Source organism: Diorhabda sublineata, chromosome 5, assembly GCF_026230105.1.
Source record: "Diorhabda sublineata isolate icDioSubl1.1 chromosome 5, icDioSubl1.1, whole genome shotgun sequence".
Taxonomy (NCBI): domain Eukaryota; kingdom Metazoa; phylum Arthropoda; class Insecta; order Coleoptera; family Chrysomelidae; genus Diorhabda; species Diorhabda sublineata.
The window spans coordinates 6,718,124-6,738,785 of record NC_079478.1 but is presented as its reverse complement, the minus strand read 5'-3'; the positions used below and the strand labels follow the sequence as shown (position 1 = coordinate 6,738,785).

At 31.8% G+C, this 20,662-nt stretch overlaps 1 protein-coding gene across 5 annotated transcripts in view; it reads left to right on the top strand.

Annotated features, from left to right (window-relative positions):
• Positions 1 to 20,662, top strand: part of LOC130444052 (5-hydroxytryptamine receptor 1-like) — a 308,285-nt gene that overhangs the window by 228,291 nt on the left and 59,332 nt on the right. For 3 of the 5 annotated variants that reach the window (XM_056779024.1, XM_056779026.1, XM_056779025.1), the window contains exons 4-5: positions 14,657 to 14,886; positions 20,229 to 20,602. In XM_056779024.1, coding sequence (XP_056635002.1) covers positions 14,657 to 14,886; positions 20,229 to 20,602 — 604 coding nt within the window. Of the gene's footprint in view, positions 1 to 9,898; positions 10,137 to 14,656; positions 14,887 to 20,228; positions 20,603 to 20,662 lie in introns of all 5 variants that reach the window. The other 2 variants (XM_056779023.1, XM_056779022.1) reach the window with 1 other exon arrangement.

Sequence of the window (20,662 nt, the reverse complement as noted above, 5' to 3'; positions counted from 1 at the left end):
TCCAATAAAGCCAATCCTGTTAGAATGGGTGAATCTTCGATATGCTCAAGGTGTGAATAAGTCTTTTCGGTAATTTTATATAGAGTGTGTGATAACAAAATTTTGAATGAACAACCATCTTGAATAGTCCATCTTCGACCATTACTATAAATTAATTCACTTGACCAAAATATACATACTGTTACGAACAAGTTGGCGAAATAGGTCCTTAGACTGGCCCTGTCCAGCTACAATAGAATTTTAAAATTTGGTGAAGGCGCATATGGTGGAATTCGTTTGATGTTTGAGTGTGAAAAATTTTTCTAGCAAACGATTCAGTTATATTCTTTATTTTGAATAGTTTCTCTTAGTTCTAAATCTAGAGAATGATTTTTGGACAGATATATAATTACATAATGTAGCGCAATTAGTTTTGAATAAATATTAGAGAAGAGAATGAATTAGTGAAAGTAATTGCAGAAATTAGTTGAGTGATAGTTATAAGTAAATAAAAATAAGTAAGTTAAGTTATTTTTTAGTGTGAATAAATACGAAAAACGTTATAAACATGTTGGAAATTCCATGGAGATCAAATAATCAGTTGGGGATTTGAGAATAAAAAACCAAATTGAAATTAAAACTTTGAAGGCCTATAATTCGAAAACAAAGACCTATATTGGGAATGTTCATTAGAAGTACTAACATTATTTTGACTCAAGCTATACGCTTCCATTTGGGCTAGGACAATCTGTATGAGTAATACTAATAGCAGAGACACAATCTTGGAAGGTAAAATAAAATGGATTGAAAAATGAGTAAAAAATGGTGTGTTTCACTAATATTTAGAGGATATTGACTTGTTCTTATTAAATGAAAAACATTACAAAATTTATTTATATAATAAATTTATTTAAAATTATCATTATTGTAAACGATATTTCCATTTTATATATACAATGTTCCAAATTATGTATCAGATACATGAAAGCCAAATATCTGGAACAAAACAATTTAAGTTATTTGTGGAAACAAAATTTTCTGATCTATCCTATTTCCTATATTTTGACACTGTACATAACTGATAAATGGTGAAAATAACAATGAGATACTATTTAACTTAATTTAATGAATATTAGATTGTATTTGGAAACTTTGCCATACTCAGGTTCAATTCCCCGTACAGTTGTTGCTACTTACACAGTTAACGTCCAATATAACTTCAATTGTTGTGACGTGAATGAGGTCATTTGATCCACTAGAAATTCCGATGATATTCGGTTACTTGATTATACTGAACTATTAATATGCATTTAATTGGATGCGCGCGTAATTCAGCAAAATTACATCAATCGAGAATCGTAGAAGCATACCTAAGTTAGTTTGTATGTGATTCAATTATTAAAACGTTTGCACTATTAGAACATCGGGAAGACCAAGATTCATATCTACTTAATCTATTTCCAAACGCAAAAAATAGTATATTTCACTCCTTTCCTAAGCAAAATCATTATTTGCTTCAGTTACACCAAAGACATTTTGATTTCAACATATTTGAACATCTGTTTTAAAAATTATTGGGGTAGTTTAAGAGATATGACTTCCCCTATTGCTTCAGGATCTCAATCTTCACCCACCCAAACGTTCAAGAATTTTCAATACGAAATCCTGAACATGTTCAAAAAAGATATCACGTAATCATATTCAACGGAACTTTAGACGTAGATTTTGGAAAATGGACCAAAGTAAGTATGGACCATGAAAGAATATAAAGGAGTAGATGAAGAACTACCAAAATTTGGGGCCGGTTCTGATTTTGGTAGAGAAGCAAAGGAAAAAGCCAGACGTAAAAATTTGGGGAAGATAGGAAATACAATGTAGAGGATCAACCCGTGGATTTTGAAATCTATGGGCAGTACAGTTAAAAAAATTAAAGGAATTAAAGGAGGTTGGTGTCTAGTTCAACGCGGTTGATCAGTTTTAAATAAGGAAATGTTTGTTTTAGCATTAATAATAGAAATTTTCTTCCGTTAGGTGGACTTCCAAATAATACAGCTTATTATGTCTTTACATACATTGAAGATGGTGAAATTGAAGCATTTCCAACCGATCCAAAGATATCAGGAAAGAAAAAAAGTTTTCGAGATGACAATGTTACAGGAAGAAAAGACTCTAGCTATAAAAGAATGGAAATAATTCTTGGGAGCAATATCAAAGAGAAAGGAGGATCCAGTGATTCATATCACGCGTGCTACCTTGGATGGAAACACAACATGACTAAGTTGAATATTATCTCACCTGTCCGGATATAGGTAGTTTGTGTGCTACTTGGACACAACGGGCAAGGGGGACGGAGAACAGGATGATGCTATGCATACATTTTCCGACTGTGGACGATGGACTGTAAACAGGAAGGAATTGGTGTGGATATATTAAGAGAGGTTACCCATAGGAAGTTTATTAATACAATCGAGGAGTTCTGTGGTTCTGTATACCAGTAAGGCCGACCTAAACCAGACAATTCCAGGTTTAGTGGTCGAAAAAAGGACAAATGTTTCAATCGGTAGCTTGAGTTTACAAAGCAGTATAAAAATTATGAAGGAATTATTTGAAATAATCACAATTTCGAAACTTTTTCTCACAGGAACGTTTTCTTGCATGACAGAAAAGTTCTTGAACAATAGAAAGTATTGGAATTCGTTTACTTTTCAAAAATTTTGATCATCCTATGCACAGTAATCCAGATTCAGAATGAACTATTATTAGTGACCATGCCATTCATAATTCCTCACCAATTTGATTTTAATATAGATTTTCCCCAAACGATAATGAATATTAATCACCTTTTATGGTGCTCAAACCATTTGATTATGTTTTTAATGTTATGTGAATCACCTATTTCCTGAATAATTTTGTCACTAGGAATATTTGAATGAGGAGGATCTTGTCCTAATTGGATACTTTCTGTTTTTCTTATCTTATCCACTTTATTATGAACATAAGTGATTAATGGTCTCAGAATTATGAGATTAACCGCGATATTTCAAAGTTACAGTCCCATGTATTGAGTAACAAGCAGTTATTTTCATTCCTGTAGATGTTGAAAGCAGCTAGGGAACATAATAAAACTAGGTGCTAACTCCTTTTATGGTGCTCAGACAATTTGATGATACTTTTCAATATTTGGGTAAACTACCTCTTTTAGCAGGGGTCATTATTCTTTAGCGTCGGAATAAAGTTCTTTCTGATAATCATTTCCTGAATAATTTGGTCACTGGGAAGATTTGAATGAGGAGGATTTTGTCCTAATTGGACACTTTCTGTTTTTCTCATAGTATTCTTATCTACTCTGTTATGAACATAAATGATGAATGGTCACAGAATTATGAGATTAACCGCGATATTTTCAAGTTACAGACCCATGTATTGAAAACAAGTAGTTATTTCCATTCTTGTGGATGTTTAAAGCAGCTAGGGAATCTAATAAAACTTAAGGTCTCGGTGTTATGTAGCTCCTAATCCACATATCCATTTAGTTTTCCTTAATAATGCCTTCTAAACATTCCTGTGGTTATTGTAATCGGAACATGATAACCTCATTTTGGTTTATATTTAAACAAGAAATCTATAATTGCTTATTTAGATTTGAGCTTCCAGATTAAAAAAAATAAATTACTTTTTATTGAATATTCAAAAGTTATGAGCTTTTCTATTAAATGACCTCCATAAAATATCATTACAATAAAACTATGTATAGACGCTCAAATAATAAGGCGAGACTTAATTGAGCGATATTATACGGCGAACTCATAGTCGTAATATCGGTTACCGTGACTAGAATCTGATTTGAATGATTTCATTGAAGCACGACAATTTAATGGCAGATTATGTTGATTTAATTACTTCCACTACATATAACGTAATATCGAAACTCATTCCTTTATGTAAACATATTTTTCCGTTCTTCGTAAAAATTCGAAAGTTGAATAAAAAAGCAATTCAGTATTGATTTCATTTTAATTACATATAAATAATCGAGAAAACTGATTTAATTAACTACAAAGGGAAGTTTTACTTTATCGTTGAAAGCGGAGCCAAGAAAGTGTTAGGGCAACACTATGTAGGAAACTGTATGAGTATAACCAGAAACTTTATCTTAACTATATGGAAGAAATGACAACGTATAAAAGAGTATATCCCCTAAAATTTACAATCGGATTTGAAAAAATTCGATCACAAAAAAGCTCCCGCTTCCTCCGAGATGTAGAAATTTAATTTTGAAACTAGACGTCTAGAGTGAAGATTAGAACAAAATTTATCTGCCTTTATTTACCTATCCGATATCTGTCATAACAGCGCGAAGAAAAGAAAGGATTAGAGGACACTTTGTTGGTTGCACTACCTTGTTCACCCAATTCGCTCAAATAGTACATTTCTACTTTAATGAAAGTCATAAATAGCAATGCAATGATCGACCCAAAAATATTCCAGTTCTTTCCAAAAAAAAACAGCAGACATAGCTATTAAGAAGTCTTTATGATATTATATGCCATCCACGGTGCATGAAATTTTGTTGAATCGTGCTGAACTGGTGCAGAAGTTGATTCTCTCATTCAGAATGAGGATTACAAAACTTTCAGAAACTCGCGTGAAATGTCTCGTATAACTACCAACTAAGACGTATTCCACAAGCTACTGGAGACTTCGGATCCTTTTATTGCGAACAGGAGACCCGAACCGAAGAAAAAATACCTGTGAAATCAGTGATGCAGCTGAAGAACTGTTAATCTAGTTTCCTTGAATTGGAAATCATTTCCTTTCAAATTGAACAGCTCTTGACTTTGAATCGCTACTTTTATTATTCACAGAATTTTCTAGTTCCTGAGCTCCATTTATTTCAAGTTTATTTAATTCGAATATACACTCCAAATACTTGTTATTATTAAGTTGGAATTTCTAGAACCGTTGGCGACATTAATTCTGAATACACTGTTCACACCACCACTACACCAACACTCACAATTACACTGATCTGACGCGCGTTTCCATAACCAAGGTATCATCTTCAGAGACTGAAGTATTTACCTTCATAGTCTAATTGTGAGTGTTGGTGTAGTGGTGGTCTAAACATTGTATTCAGTATACATATTGAAGAAAGTTGCTGGATTAAAGAATTTTTTGGTGTCATAATTGGTAGGGCAGTAATCCAGGAAAACTATTGAAATTTTTCGAGGTCGTTTTATTGAAGATTATGTAGAAGATTCGACTCGAAAACAATTACCACGGATTAAAGAGGATTTTCATCACGTCATCTAGAAAAAGCAGCCATCAGAAAATCATTGAAGTTCAAGTATTCAGGATAATTGCATTTTCTTGCCATAGTAGATCATAGAATTGGAACAGGTTTTATTTTTATAAATTATAGAGGAAGACGACGTTAATCCTTAATCCTTAATCCCTCAAAATATCTCAAATTTCATCTATTTTCAAATTTTATTTATAAGTATTATTCATATATGTTTCAAAGCACTTGAATGGAATTCTGATCAGGTTTTTTTGATGAAGTGGAGCTTCTCAATCACATTTTGTTTTCTCCGGTGAGAAGGTTTATTTAGATTTTTTATATAAAATCCATCAGTTTTTCTATTTCATTATAATTTCTTGTAATATTTTTTTGGTTGAGTTCGTCAATTCCCTATTATCTACTACTGATTTTCAGAAAAAAGTGAATACAAAGTTTACACTTGAATGAAATCAGCTATTGCCGATAAGTGAGGACTTTTAAAGATTAACATAAACCATGCCATCTTTACTGTAAGCTATCTGAAACCTAAGGCTGCTAGTAGAAGAAAAAACAGTTTCCTCATTGCCTTTAGCTCAGTTTTTGTGGGGTATTTATTGTAATGCTATTTTTAAACCATATTTTGACCTCAATAATCTTTGAAAATTGTTTAAGTTGACATGTAGAATCACAAGACGAAGCGTTACTGCTTCAGTATAATAAACGTGTGTTTCTATAAAGACTAGATACACAATGAAGCTGAGAAAGAAGAAAAAATATAGACTTTGAATATACAAAACAAATCTGGATGCAACCTACTCTCAAATTCTACTGCAGAACGATTCTTCAAATATATCTATCTCATTGAACGAATAGCCAAAGCGATTTGTATTATGATTTTGTTAAACTAATCGTGAATTCACGTCAGAGATCCATATCAGTATTACAACCATGAACTTTGAAAAAAAAGCTTAGCAGATTAGCTAATCCATTAAAAATGTCATGAATCTCAAGATTTATGTTGAATGGTAAAAAAGTTTATAACTCAAGACTTCCAGACTACCTGGAAAAAATATTTCCTCTGGGGACAACTCAACCTTCCACTTGAATGGAGAAAACGAGGGAGAAGAGAATGTCGAAACTTCTGTAATTCGTCCATTTTGTCAAGTTCTTGGTTAAATAGTTTTTGAAACACAGGCAGTCTCTTGATCGCATATACGAAACAAACCGAGTGGGAAATTAGTGATTTTTCTTTTTGTCCTTCAATCTGAAATATTTGTTCAATTGCTAAAGAAAAATATATTTTTACCTCTTGTCTCTAGAGACTCACGATCTGGAAGACGAAATAAATCTATTATTCAAACTTCACTTACCATAATTCTTGCTATTTTGCCATGAGCTGCGGAAGGAAGTAGGAGATCTGGTAATTTCACGATATTCGATAAATTTGTTATGAGATTTAGAAATGAATAAAACAGTAGTAAGCTTTGAAACATTATAATTATATTCGACAACAACGTTTTTAAACGATGGACGTGATTCCTTGTTGTAATGTAATTTCAACATATGAAGCTGAATATTTACTACCTTCAGTCACTAAAGACGATAACTAGGTTATCGAAACGCTCGCAGTATAATTGTGATTGTTCCAGAAATTCCAACTTAGTAAATCAGTTGAAATGTAAAATGTCGTTTAATCGTATAATTAAGTGCATTGTTCCTGTCATCAACGAATTATATTTATCAAATTTATGTTTTTTAGAGAAGTTGTAGAATGGAACATATGAAGAATACTAGCGTGTACCATAAGTAAAAAATATTACGAGGTTCTGCTCAGTGCAGAAGCTTCCATTACTTAGCGATATAGTGATAGGTAGATTCTGCAACATCTTCATCTACCATGCCGTTTAAGAGTTTAACTATCTGCTCCTATATTATCTAAAGTTATTATCCTAAAATACTGTGGCCTGTACATAATTACCGAATAAAAATTTGGCTACATATTGTGCCAAATTCATTTCTATTCACACATTCATCGTGCTGGGGATCTGAAATAAAATTTTCAGAAAGACATCCACACATATATTGATATTTTCAGAATGATACATGTAAAATAATACTTACTTAATACAAAGTGGTCTCCATATAACATAAACACAAATCTTAATAGAAATACCACTGAAATTGATTCTTTTTTAACGATTCTGAATTCACCACAGCCCCTTCCAAATGTATCAATTCACTTTTTCCCATATTTAGGTTGAAATCAGTCTTTTATAAAAATTCTCAATATTCCTCATATGGCAAGGTCCCCATTCGTTGCGTTTACATGGTGATCAAACACGTCTCGATTTGTCTTGAAGAGTCTTTCCATTTCTTTCCGAGAGACCAAATATAGTTTGATATTTTTATCATGTCTTCGTCTCAGTTAATAATTGGTAACGACAACAATTAGATTAATCAGTTAATGTTGTATTTCATTTCTTAGACCCTTTTAAATGTTTTTGTTGCTAAATTCCATTGATTCCATATCTCATCTAATTGGAAATTATTTTTCAAAACAGGTACAAATTGACGTTTCGACCTACTTTGGTCTTTATCAAAATATAATAATAACAAGAATAGTAATTTGTGAAGCTTAATAACTAGGTTGATAAAATATTTTAGTAGAATAAAAATAAAAAAAGGTCCATTGTACTAGAAAAGTTTTCATAGTATATCCTCTCTGATCCATTGTGTCTTCCTCGTGAATATACAGTTATTGATTAGAGGTGAATGAGATATCGTAACTTCCGATGAACGTCGAAAGTGTCATTAATATACATCCCGGTAAAGAAATATTTTATCTATAGACGACAACCCTCACTCTACGCCGTTTGTAGTTACTTAAATAACCAGATGGCATTTATCCGATCCTACAGTTTCCTTCAAGGTATATAACGTATTGAAATTCACGAACTGTTGAGTAGCTCATACTAGTTTGCTGGAACAAGACAATAATTTATTGTTTCATTAGTAACAATTGCTCTCGGGAGAATATGACAACGTCCTGTATAACACCTTAGTCGAAATACATGTCAACAATCTTGTTGTAGTGATAACATTTTATAACAAAGATAAAAAAATAAATTTTTCAACATCGTGTTCCAAATATAGTCATTATATTTTCTCATTAAAATGCGAACGGAGTCTGTTTAATGAAAAATTCTTTGTTTCATTGAAACTGAACAATTTAAGTGAAAATATTTTTTGAAAATTTTAAACAGTTTATTCTAAAAACGATATTTTTAGCCCGATAATAAGGAACATAGATATTTAAAGAGATTCACATGTCAGCAATGATTTCTTCTGCTAAACCTGTGAAAAAGTGTACAGTTTGGGTACTCTGATTCCAGATAGGAAACAGTTTAGTTATAAGGTTAGAAAGAAGGACTTAACCATCAAAATTCAAACGTTACATGCCAATACTTTGAAAACATTTCTTGTCAATAAAAAATGTGGATTCACAATCGGAATTTCTATATAAAATTTCACAGGGATTATGAAGACTTGTCTATTATCGGCAATAGATGTTATCCTAGTCTCAACTTTAGTAGAAATTATCATAGAAAAGCATTCTAACTAGTCCATGATTAGGATATGAAAAGCGGATTAATTGAAAGCAGAATTACAGACTTAGGATAATGGAAGGCCCTTGTGTTCTTTTTAAAGAATTTCTCAATTTATGACAGACAAAAAGTAATGAGAAGACTGTTAGGAATCGGAAATCATAACACATGCAAAATAGAGCTCTTCTTAACAATAATTTTAGCAGCACATAGAAACTCGACTACCCCACTAATTAATTATATTTCGAGGAAACAGATTTAGTAATCAAGCAGACAAATAATCAAATCAAATTTTCTCATGGAATGTTTAAAAAAACTGATAAAACTAGTTAAAGAGGACAATGTTCTACCAATCTAGTACGAATAATTTGACGAGAAAGGAGGCTACGAAGTGTTATTTTTCCTACGGTGTAACTACTTAAAAGAAGTAGTGAAGATATAATAGAAAACATCCGTCGATTCCACTTATCATATATTACTATTACTAAAATTCGAAACCCTAAGAATGTACAACATATGCATTCTTATATGAAACAAAATTCGTGCACATTTCAAACTTGCGTCTAACAAACCATGTTTCTTTGGATTAACTGTGATAATATATAAAATGGTTGTCATTTTTGGTGTCACCATGTTTCAGATTTCTTGACCACCATTGTTTTCAAAGGAAATCCCCTTTTCTATCACATTAACGCCAATTCGAGTTAACGAATTGAAAAAACGCCACAAAGTATCATGAAACAAATTTCATAAACAAAAATGATACTTTCAGATACTTCTTATATGGTTGACCATTATTTACAATGTACTACTTTATCTTACTGCATGAAAATTCTGTTTACAGAATAATTTGGGTAAATTTGTATTATTTTGAAAAATAAATGATCCTCTTCTCCTCATCATTATATCAACCAGAAGAAAAGATTTTTCAAATTAAACTTGTGTTATTACTCACTAGTTTCGGCCTTTTCGTCTCAATAACAAAAAGTTTTATTCGAATTCTATCCCATTAACAAATTGAATTTCTTTTCAGACGCCAGCATCGCTTAACTTGAGAATGGCTATCGAAGAGATATCGCTGTAATTAGTCATAGTTTACTTAGAGGATACTAAAGCGTTGACGAAATTTACCAAATTTTGAAATAAACACAATTGGAGTAACATAAGATATGATCTGGTATTTTGGTTTAATAGTGATGATTGTTTATTGGAAATTCAGAGATAACTGAAGACACTGATGCATATTGAAAAATGGCGTGAAAATTTTTATAGTAAGTTCATCCAATGATAGTTATAATCATATTGATGATAAGTCACAGGATGGCTAAATAAGAATGCAGTGTACCATATTGGTAAAGTATCAGTCACAAAGACTTGGGGTAAAATAATTTTTTTCTCCAACCATCAAAAAATGTTGACATTTTTGTACTATTTTCAGGTGCAAAAGTCATCAATTCCCTTACCGTACAAAAATTTGCTCGCTGCTTAGCAACACTTTTAATCCTAGGATTAAAAAAGTACTACTAAACTACTACAAAAATTATATGATTAGTACGTCTCCTGACGTCTACTTGACAATCGATATTTACCAACAATACCAGATATCCATGACTACCGACTAGCTATCGCTGTTATAATTAATAGGTCTTCAAATTTATTACCAAATTATTAATGATTTTTGAATAAAACTAACTTTATTTTAATTTTGACTTGGTTGGAGAAAAAATAGTATATATCATACGGACTAAAAGTGCCTATTTTTACTAGAAATTTTGCATTCACTCGGCTGCACTGCGCTCCAACTGCAAATATTGCTCGTAAAAAAAATATGCACTTTTGGTCCTTATAATATAATATACTATTTACTGTAATGTTCAAAATAAGACTGTGGTGTAATTTTCAGATTTAAAAAGTTCTCTAATTATTAATATTATCGATAGACCTGAGGAACTAAAAGCAATTTTTTTTCTATGAAACTCGTAGTGAATTTAAACTTGTGGCAATAATATATATATAGAATAGTAGGTACATATAAATATAAATTTTATTCTCGCCCTCAAATATCAAAAAAAGCTCATTAATATATCACTTAATTGTGAAAAGTCGCAATCAAAGGACACATTCAATAAAATAAGCAGTTAATTTACCAGAAAAACACCATTCAGCTGATTGAAGAAATATGGACGTATAATAGTTCCATCTAAGATACCTCATCAAAAATTAAACCTCGGATATAGGATTTGGTTAGACCACTAATTAACCTGATCACTCCAAATAATTCGGGATAAAATTCTCCATTTACCGTGATCATTTCCATCATCCAATGACTATAATCCTTCTTCAGAAATGCACATGACTCAATCATTCAATTTGATTCTTATGATCTGACTCCAAAACGCATTGTGTGCAGTAGTTGAGTTTTAATATCATAAAAAATTTACTCACACACATCCGCACGTGGGAAAGACATCAACATTTAAACAAAATCTACTAATTGATACTAAACAGGATTTTTAACAGCCGTTGACATCTACAAGACCTCGTTATTTGCGTCGCGTTGTTCACGCGTATCGTCCACTCCTCGCGCTAGTTTCATGTGAGATTCGAGGAGGTCTTATCTTCTTGTGACGGATTAACCTCGGTAGCTATACACTCTTATTTCTGTGAAGAGAAAAGCTTCAATTCAATTGCTTATGAAGTACTGAGCTATCGTGTGTTACCTTTGTGGTTTGACTCAAGTCCTAAGATAGTTTTTCCAAAGAAGGATTTGTATTTTTCAGTTTTTTGTCTTTTTTATTTAAATGTTTGTCTTTTTATGTGGTTTCATGTATTTTAAAGTAAACTTATAATCAAATCGTCTCATGGATCTTCCTTATTTCCTGTTATCTTCACGTACAGTTGGTGAGATCATTTAATTCCTCGTTTCGTTGTGTTTGCAAATCGTTTGATCTGCTATACATAATATCCAATAATCTTGTAATATCTTTTTGCTTCTCATGGTCCAGTGGATATTGGACGCTTGTTTTATCGTTATGTTCTTCTGAGCCTCTAATTTCTTCATGTTTGTTTTAGTACCGATTAATAGTCTTGTCCTTATTTATTTTACTCAATCAAGTTACTTGAATTGCTTAAATAGTTATTAGCAAGATATATTGGTATCATACTAAATGTTAAAACCTGTACAATATTGTTTTCCACTCTCCTAACCGGCTGTATTCATAACAGAGGTCGAAAGCTGTCGGAATTAAGCAAATTTTGGACTGAACACTTAAAAATTATCGCATCGCGTAAACGCCGATTCGCATATTGCGCTTTATATACTCTTTGAACCGTATTTCAAAATGTATCGCAGTCATATCGAGAGTTTTATCATTTGTAAAAGGCACTTTATTAGTTTCAAAGTCTCATTTGTATGAACAGTGAACACAAATAACACTTTCTTCACAAATAATTTTATATTTTATACATTATAACTAATCATTATACCATCACCTTTTTCCTTGATTTGTTTGTAGCTAAAAAATTTTTTTATTTGAAAATTATCATCAATTTCATCCACAAATCTTTAAAAATGGAAATAGATATCAATAAATTATGGTGAAATAGCGACTTTGTAAAATTATATGGGAAATTAATATTTTTCTTACTACGAATGTTAAATCAATACATAGTTTTGACTAGCCTATTAATGTATCAATTCCTTATATGTTTATGAAAAAAAAACTCATATGATTGCCTTCAATTTTCTAGAAGTGTGATGATTTACTTGAAGAATTTTAGAACACAATCGTTTCAATAGCGTTTCCGCTTCCTGATGACAAAAGAAAATTTGAAAATATTTTTTACAGTCTCTACAATTAATGGTTCCCAATATACAGTACTCCTACCTAGTCACCTTGTACAATAAATTAGATACTCATTCTGTCTTTTTATTGTTATTTGCTTTTTTTTACTTTTGTTTTTATTTGACATTAATTCGTAATTCCTGTCGGATGATAAATCAAGATTATTGGTATATTTTGATTGCATATAAAATCGTCGAAAGATCATAGATTCCTTTTTCTGCGCTTTCAAAGTATTTCTCATGGAAGCGGCGGCATTAAAACTATTACGTTAGCTATAAATTCTAATTTTATGAACACTCTACGCCAACAGAACATATAAATGTTCTCTCCGAAATTTAGATTAGACACTAACGGTGTCGAATTCGTTTCAAAGCGCGAAAACCCCCTTTTCAACATCCAGTATATGGGATAAAATATCTTCGCCAGTAATGGGTTAATAAAATCGACAATGAAACGTATGAGGTTTGAGCTGATCTTAAATTTCACTTAAAGGTTTTAATTCTGATCAATTTTGAGCGTTTCCTTCGTGATACATGAAGGGTTGAAATATGGGAAATAAATATATATTTTTCAATTGATTATGGTGAAATAGAAAACAAAAGTAGACAGAAACGAAAATGAATTTGTTATTATATAATTTTTTCTAATCTCAATCCAGATCTACCCTATGAGTACCCCACTCATGTCAAAATTCAGATACTCATCCTTTGAAGCAATGAAGATCTTCGTAAAAAACATGATTACCACAATTTGAGATGGACAAAGAGAATACACTATAATACAAAACTGAAAATGCTGTTCAATGCAATATACAGAGGGATCTATTAGAAGTAATGAGATAGTTGATGGTTGAATTTGGCCAAAGTAACCCCAATGTAAAATAATGTAGTAACAAATATCCCGATCATAGTATCCTGAATCTTCGTTGTAAAATTCTAATGGATTGAAATATTCCATTTTAGATACATTTTTTTGTAATTTATCTCAACTAGTGGAATATTTACTACCATTTTTTGCATTCTGTAGGGAACAAAAATTATTCCACGTGTGGTTTCATGAAGAAATTGTTTTTTTCAAGACCTATTCACTTCTTCTACATTCATTAATATGCATCCACTTCTAGACAAATGCCTTTATTAATGCTTTCTTCATTATTCTGTCTTGTGCCCTTTACATCTAGGCCTTGTCCTCCTCAACAATCGACCCCCACAGCATTCTGTGTGTTGACTTGGAGCACCATCTTGTGAAACGCATTAAATTCTTCGAGCTTTGATTAAACGATTAATATCGTGGTTTTGTAGGATGTCGCTTATCTCAGGGATAAATAGAATTCTCCATGTATCTACCACTTCCACGCATCAATATATTCTTCTTCTCAAGCATCCTTTTCATACTCAGTGAGCTTCTATGTTGGCATGCTACCTTCTTAATATTATCAAGCCACCGGTTCATGGTCAACTTGCTTTTTATCTCGTCTCACTTGATCGCCATGTTGTGATCTTCATGGTCCATCATCCTTTGTCTTGTCTTACTACCTACCGACTGCCCATCTATAGGAAATTTGAGCTCAGAAATTAAACAATCAATACCTAGTTTCAAAATAATAAAGAAATAATCGTTAATGATATGGAAGACAAAGTTTTTTCTGACAAATTATGAACAGTAAATCTGATGATAGTCAAAGTTTATTGTATGAAAATATGTTCACATGGTTTTGAAATAATAAGGATAATGAAAAAACTATCCACGCACATAGCGAGAAACCTTTTCCGGTAGTTTGCTGTTCGGTGGTAACTCAACCCATTTAAAATACAAATATAATCTGATTCTTTATTTTTTCTGATCGTATCTTTTTTCCATATTTTCAGATCAAATTCAATTCATTTTCCATCTATATTCAATTGAAAAAATATGGTTTGAGCAGAACATTTTGTTTTTATTTCCAGGTACAGAAGAGAATTTTCGTATGGCGACGTCTACAACTGTGATACCGGCGATTATTAACGATACGAAAAATGTAACTCAGGAAGATACATCGGGCTATAATCAAGTGGAAAGTATAATCATATCTCTCATTCTTGTTTCTATTATCATTGGTACAATAGTCGGCAATATATTAGTCTGCGTTGCTGTATGTCTTGTTAGAAAATTGAGGAGACCCTGTAACTATCTCTTGGTGAGTCAAATTTATTAAAAATTTTATATATTATTATAATGTTAAGTGTATTTGAAATGTGAATTAACCTGCGAATATTCCGATTTTTGTTTACAAAATGTTTATAAACATCGAATGTGGTGAAGTATGTTACAAGAAATGTATTGAAATTACCTGTAACATGCCATTCGGCTTGTTACGTTTTTCTTCAACCATTTTGAATATTCCTTTTGGCAAAGTAGTCACTTCTGATTTATTTATTCTAACTTTCGAGTTTTTGAGGAAATTAATTTGTTATCAACCTCCCACTCTATTCAAGAAATTCAATAAAAACTCGAAATTGATTCCATTTCTCCCTCTACCTGTCTACACTTCAAGCAAAAGTTAAGTTTAATAAATTTGTGGGGATTTTATTCATTATATTTGCTGTTTTACATCTGCCAGGTTGGGAGTTTCCACAACAATCACCAGACTTCAAACTCAACCTCAACTCTAACATCTGGAAATCCAGTTGAGAGCTGTAACCGTCCCGGATTTCCATAGATAAGTCCCAGCCTTATCTTTAATATATAGACATGTCTAAGTTGCTTTTTATGTATAACTGTTTTGTGCGTTGTGCTCTTTCGGATACGCAGTAAATGCGAATTTATTATTTTTTCAATAAATTTATTTGTTGCTAAAACTTTTTCTATTGTTTTTAGCAATAAATACTAATTTGGATATTCGTGTCCGGGAATAGGTTTAGATTTTAGATTTAATTCATAAAGTATTACCAGGTTTTCCGCCTTATTTATTAATTTTTAACATCGTTCGTTAAAAAGCTGATGGCGTCCAATTTAATATTAATTGTTCACCTCATCTGAGTACTAGTTATTTAAATACTTTAACTGAATACCACTTCCTGGGGAAGATTCTCCTGTCGGAGATTTCAGGTTACCTTGTGAATCTTTCCTGTAGTAGGGGATGGAAGAAAGTATCGTTTTAAAATTATTTTGAATCAAAATCTGAGTGAGAAATCGATAAAATAGTTTCTTCTAAAGACTGGAATTGACTATATACGATTGAATTGACAATCATGTAAAAATAAATTATTAAAAAAATAAGAAATATTTGTAAAAAACTTAACACACAAGTTGCAGGTACGGACTTTTTACATTTATAGTTACAAGTAAATGTTTTCTCATTTCAATAATATGTTGAATTACAAATGAAATTTTCGAGACGGCGTTAATCTTCACATATTGTGATTTTATCTGTAGAAGTCAATTTAAAGTGGATAATATTGATTTGTTGAGATATCCAATAGCTCTTAGTGAGAATTTTTATGACATTTGGCTTTATGAGGATGGTGCATTATTGTATTTTAGTGTGTCTGTTTTTAAAATAATCACATTAAGATTCTTAAGACAGATGAAATGAAAGCAAAGGACACAATTATTATTATATTATATCAGAAAATATTTAGAAAACATTGTGTACGAGACGAAACTACTTACCACCCCGTCCCTTCCTACTAATTCACTAACAATTGTAAATTCTATCCCTCAATTGCTCGCTTCTCTACTCAAAATTATCAACCTTTCCTTGACCTGCCCACTTACTTCTTTTCCCCCTTGGATTAATAATATTCACACTCACCGTTTACAATAAAGGTAAATCCCCTGGTGTCTATGTAGAGAGAGTATTCCTAGAAATTCTGCATAAAAAAATCCTTCAACCCAATTCTCTATACGGATGCCTCCAAAACTGAAACCAGTGTCGGTTGCGCAGTCACTACAAACCACTCTTAACTTGTTTCCGGTTACTATCGACGTGTAATGTTCATACTGGTATACATTTCTCAAAATTTGGGTCAAAATCAGATTTAAACGATTTTCAGAAATTCTACGTTTCTACGATGTTTTTTTCTATAGCTCCAAGTATCTCCTTCGAAACAAGCTCATTTTTGTGTTCATAATAGTTTTCTAGATATTTGAAAAATAAAAAGGAGAGGTTGTTGAATCAGTTTTCGAAAAAAAAAATTCTCCAGGTAAATTTTTATTTCACGATAAAGAGAATCTACGAGTATTGACCAGAACTCGTCCAATCTTATGGAGGTCGATTTCAACTATTGGTCGATTTGACATTGAATGACCTAGGTAATATTCGAAAAAATATATTGAGACGTTATTTTGACAAAACGGTGCCTTCTATATACGTCAAAATCTAGTTAAGAAAATCATTCTGGAACTCAAAACCTATCTTGCAAATCACTTAGTTCTATTCCACAGAACAAGAGTGTTGAGGTTTTAAACGTAATTTCCCTTGTGCTAATCCAGTTACTGGAAAAACATCCACTACAGTTGGGGAAGTAATTGACGTTTTCACCTACTTACTTAAAATTAAATACGAGAAATTTGGTAAAAAACTGATTATCCCACATACACACATTCAGATAAATTTCTAAATACAAAATGAAATTGGGTGCATGAATTTTTTAGTGTAATGAAGTTCTCACAATTATCTACGTTCGAATTTTCAACGTCAGTGACACTGCATTCGCATTATCCATCATCTTTTTTTAACGCTAACATGAACCTGGCACTTAGCAATTAGGCAATAAACTCATGCCAAAAGATCAACAACACTCTCATGGTAAATTATAATTATAGATCATGTACGAGGTGTACTTCAGATATGAAATAAAATTCAACTTAGGTGAAAAAACAATCCATGAATTAAATATTCAACACAATTATCTCATTTACTAGCTATCATTTCAAAGATGGGCTTCTACAAATCTTAAGCATATTCAACTGATTCATCAGTCTTCGAACAAATTTAGCACCCACTCGCCTCATTGGTATTTTATCTGTGTGCGTAACAAGGACCTTCAACGAAATTCAAAATTCTTCACTAAGCTCTCAAATAATCAATCGCATAATTGACGTAATATGTTTATTCTTCGAACATTTTCTTTTGTTTTTGAGGTTGCAGGTCATATGCACCGTTCCTTGTCTTCAACTTACCCAATTTTACTTTAACAACACTAATCGGGGATGGAAATAGTCTTCAATGCTGGTAATCCACCACCGTAGACATATTTTACCATTTCCAGAGATTCTTCAACTTTTTTTCCAAATTTGGAACAATATTTGATGTTAATTCGCAAACATATACGGTATGAGACATGCTATTTGAAATATATGCAACTTTTTTACATAATAAGCGATTTATTCGGTGGCAAATTATTTTCTGCATTTTTTGCCAGCCCCATTATACTTGAGTGTTTGCGCCATACTAAAAATTGCTGCTATAAAAATTCATTAACCGCATTCTGTATCACTTCCCTTACCATTATGATATATTAAAATAGTGTGGAGTTGTACTTAGATAAATAGTTTTTATAATAAATAATATTGTGACGATTAATCCACTATTTATATAATTCTCATATCAATTTAGTTGGTATATTATTGTTTCCAATAAATTCCAATATTCGAAATATTAAATTCATCTCCATTTTTGAATTATCTTCGTGATATATTTCTCAATAAATGGAAAATATAATATTGTTTTCCATCGTTTCAGATTAAGTTTTAATTCTGTTGGCAACTTTTTTTCTCAAAATATCACTCGTACCAATAACGAACTCTGTAGCACGTGCTTTAGATAATCCATTTATTTACATTGATGTTAATATTTTGGATGTACATGCAATGAATCAAATTTCACGTTTATTTTCAAATGAAAGACAAATAAAAAGTTGAAACCTAATTTTGAGCTTGTGAGCGGATTTACATAAACAATTAGGCGTGAAATTTTGTTAGATAGAGTGGGGAAAAATAAAGCAAGGGTAACAAACTCACAGCTATACTCCATCAACTAACATCATTCAGTTTGTTTTAATTAAGAAGTTGGGGAAGCTGCTACTCCAGTTTTGATAATTGCTCTTCTTAGGTTATTAAGTTCATTTCGTTAACGAAAACTCAAATCCCATCAATTAAAAACTCGAAGATCAACTTGTGTTGATGCTAATATTTCATAAATAAAGTTTGGAGTTCAAATTATTGAAAGAATATTGTAAATTTCACTTTTCCGCGTGATTGGAAGTTGGTAAATTACTGATTAATATTGATAGCTCTTCCATTCATCTATCGTTTAATTGAATTACTTAGTAATCACAAAATCTTACATATCAAGTATTCTATTTAATAACGTCTTTTTGAAAGTATAATGATTCACCAAATGGCATCATGGTGGATATTGAACTCCTCAACAATTTGTTTCCCACACCACTCTGTTATCGATAATATTCTTCCATTCCATATCACTTCCATTTCCTTAAAATCTAGTACTTCCTTGATGTCGACTTCAGACCTCAATGAAACGTACCTTTCTCAAAGGAATCAAAAGCTAGAATACATTTTCTAGTAGATCCTGGAAACTATACAAAGAATACTCTACGTGGTGGATACAATTCACTTAATAAAGGATCCGTTGTCAAATACGAAATCGAAAACAACTAATATTGCGTCAAAGAACCGGTTCAAGTATGGAAAGATGCTTTCAATCTGGAAAGTCAACCAAAATTTGATAAATAAATAATAGCATCCATTAAAACTATATCATTATAGCGAAATACAGTTGAGAGCTTGTCAAGAAAGTCAAATTTTTCGTCGAGATTTCTACGAAAAAGTTACGTTGCGCATGTTTTGAAAAAAAAATGATTCGTTATGGCCTTTTAAGAGTAATCAGCGCATTTTTCATAAATATTGATCATATTTAAACGTCCATACGTTTTAACAAAAGCAGTGACCAACAAACTCTATCCAGAAAAATATAACCTCAAATTCCACTTGAGACGTACAGCATTCCGCAACTTGAATCTGATTGGTTCGTGAGATCACGTCATCTTTAGAACGTCATCAGAATTTTTCAACTCACTAAATTAAAAAGCATAAAAGTATGTAGATGTATTTTTGTCTATGTATTATATATGAGGCACCCGAAAAGGACAGATTGTAGAAAGACATTCTGTAATTTTTAATGTATTGTCAGTGTCAAATCATATTTTGATTTAACCTAATCTAACCTAACCTATCTTAACCCGACCTATCAAGTAACGTTCTCACTCCACGTGATCTCACGAACCAATCAGATTCCACTTGCGGAATGTTGTAGCATGGGATCGAGACACTTCGCTAGTGATACTCATTATAGCGCCACGAACACCATCTACTATGAAAATTAGAAAATAATTTCATGATAACCTATAATAAATCAATTCTTTCTTAATTCAATCTTTAAGTTGATGTTGATATATTCAGAAAATATTTAACATATTAACATATTTTTAGATGAATATTTACTGTTGTTTTCAGGTCAGTTTGGCTGTGAGCGATCTCTGTGTGGCTATTTTGGTGATGCCGATGGCAACTTTCTACGAAATCAATGGTAAATGGATATTCGGAGAGATTATGTGCAATTTATGGGTCAGTTTCGACGTGCTCAGTTGTACGGCATCAATTCTAAACCTGTGTATGATAAGTGTAGATCGGTACTACGCTATAACAAAACCTCTCGAATACGGGGTAAAACGGACACCGAAAAGAATGATTTTGTGGGTGATATTAGTTTGGTGTTTCGCAGCGTGTATTTCTCTACCGCCGCTATTAATTTTAGGAAACGAACATTCGGAAATGGGGGCAAACGGGCGTCCCACATCAAACGTGTGCTTAGTGTCACAAGACTTTGGGTGAGTGAGTGATATCAGTTAATAATATATATTTTCTATAACGTAAATATCCTAAAATGT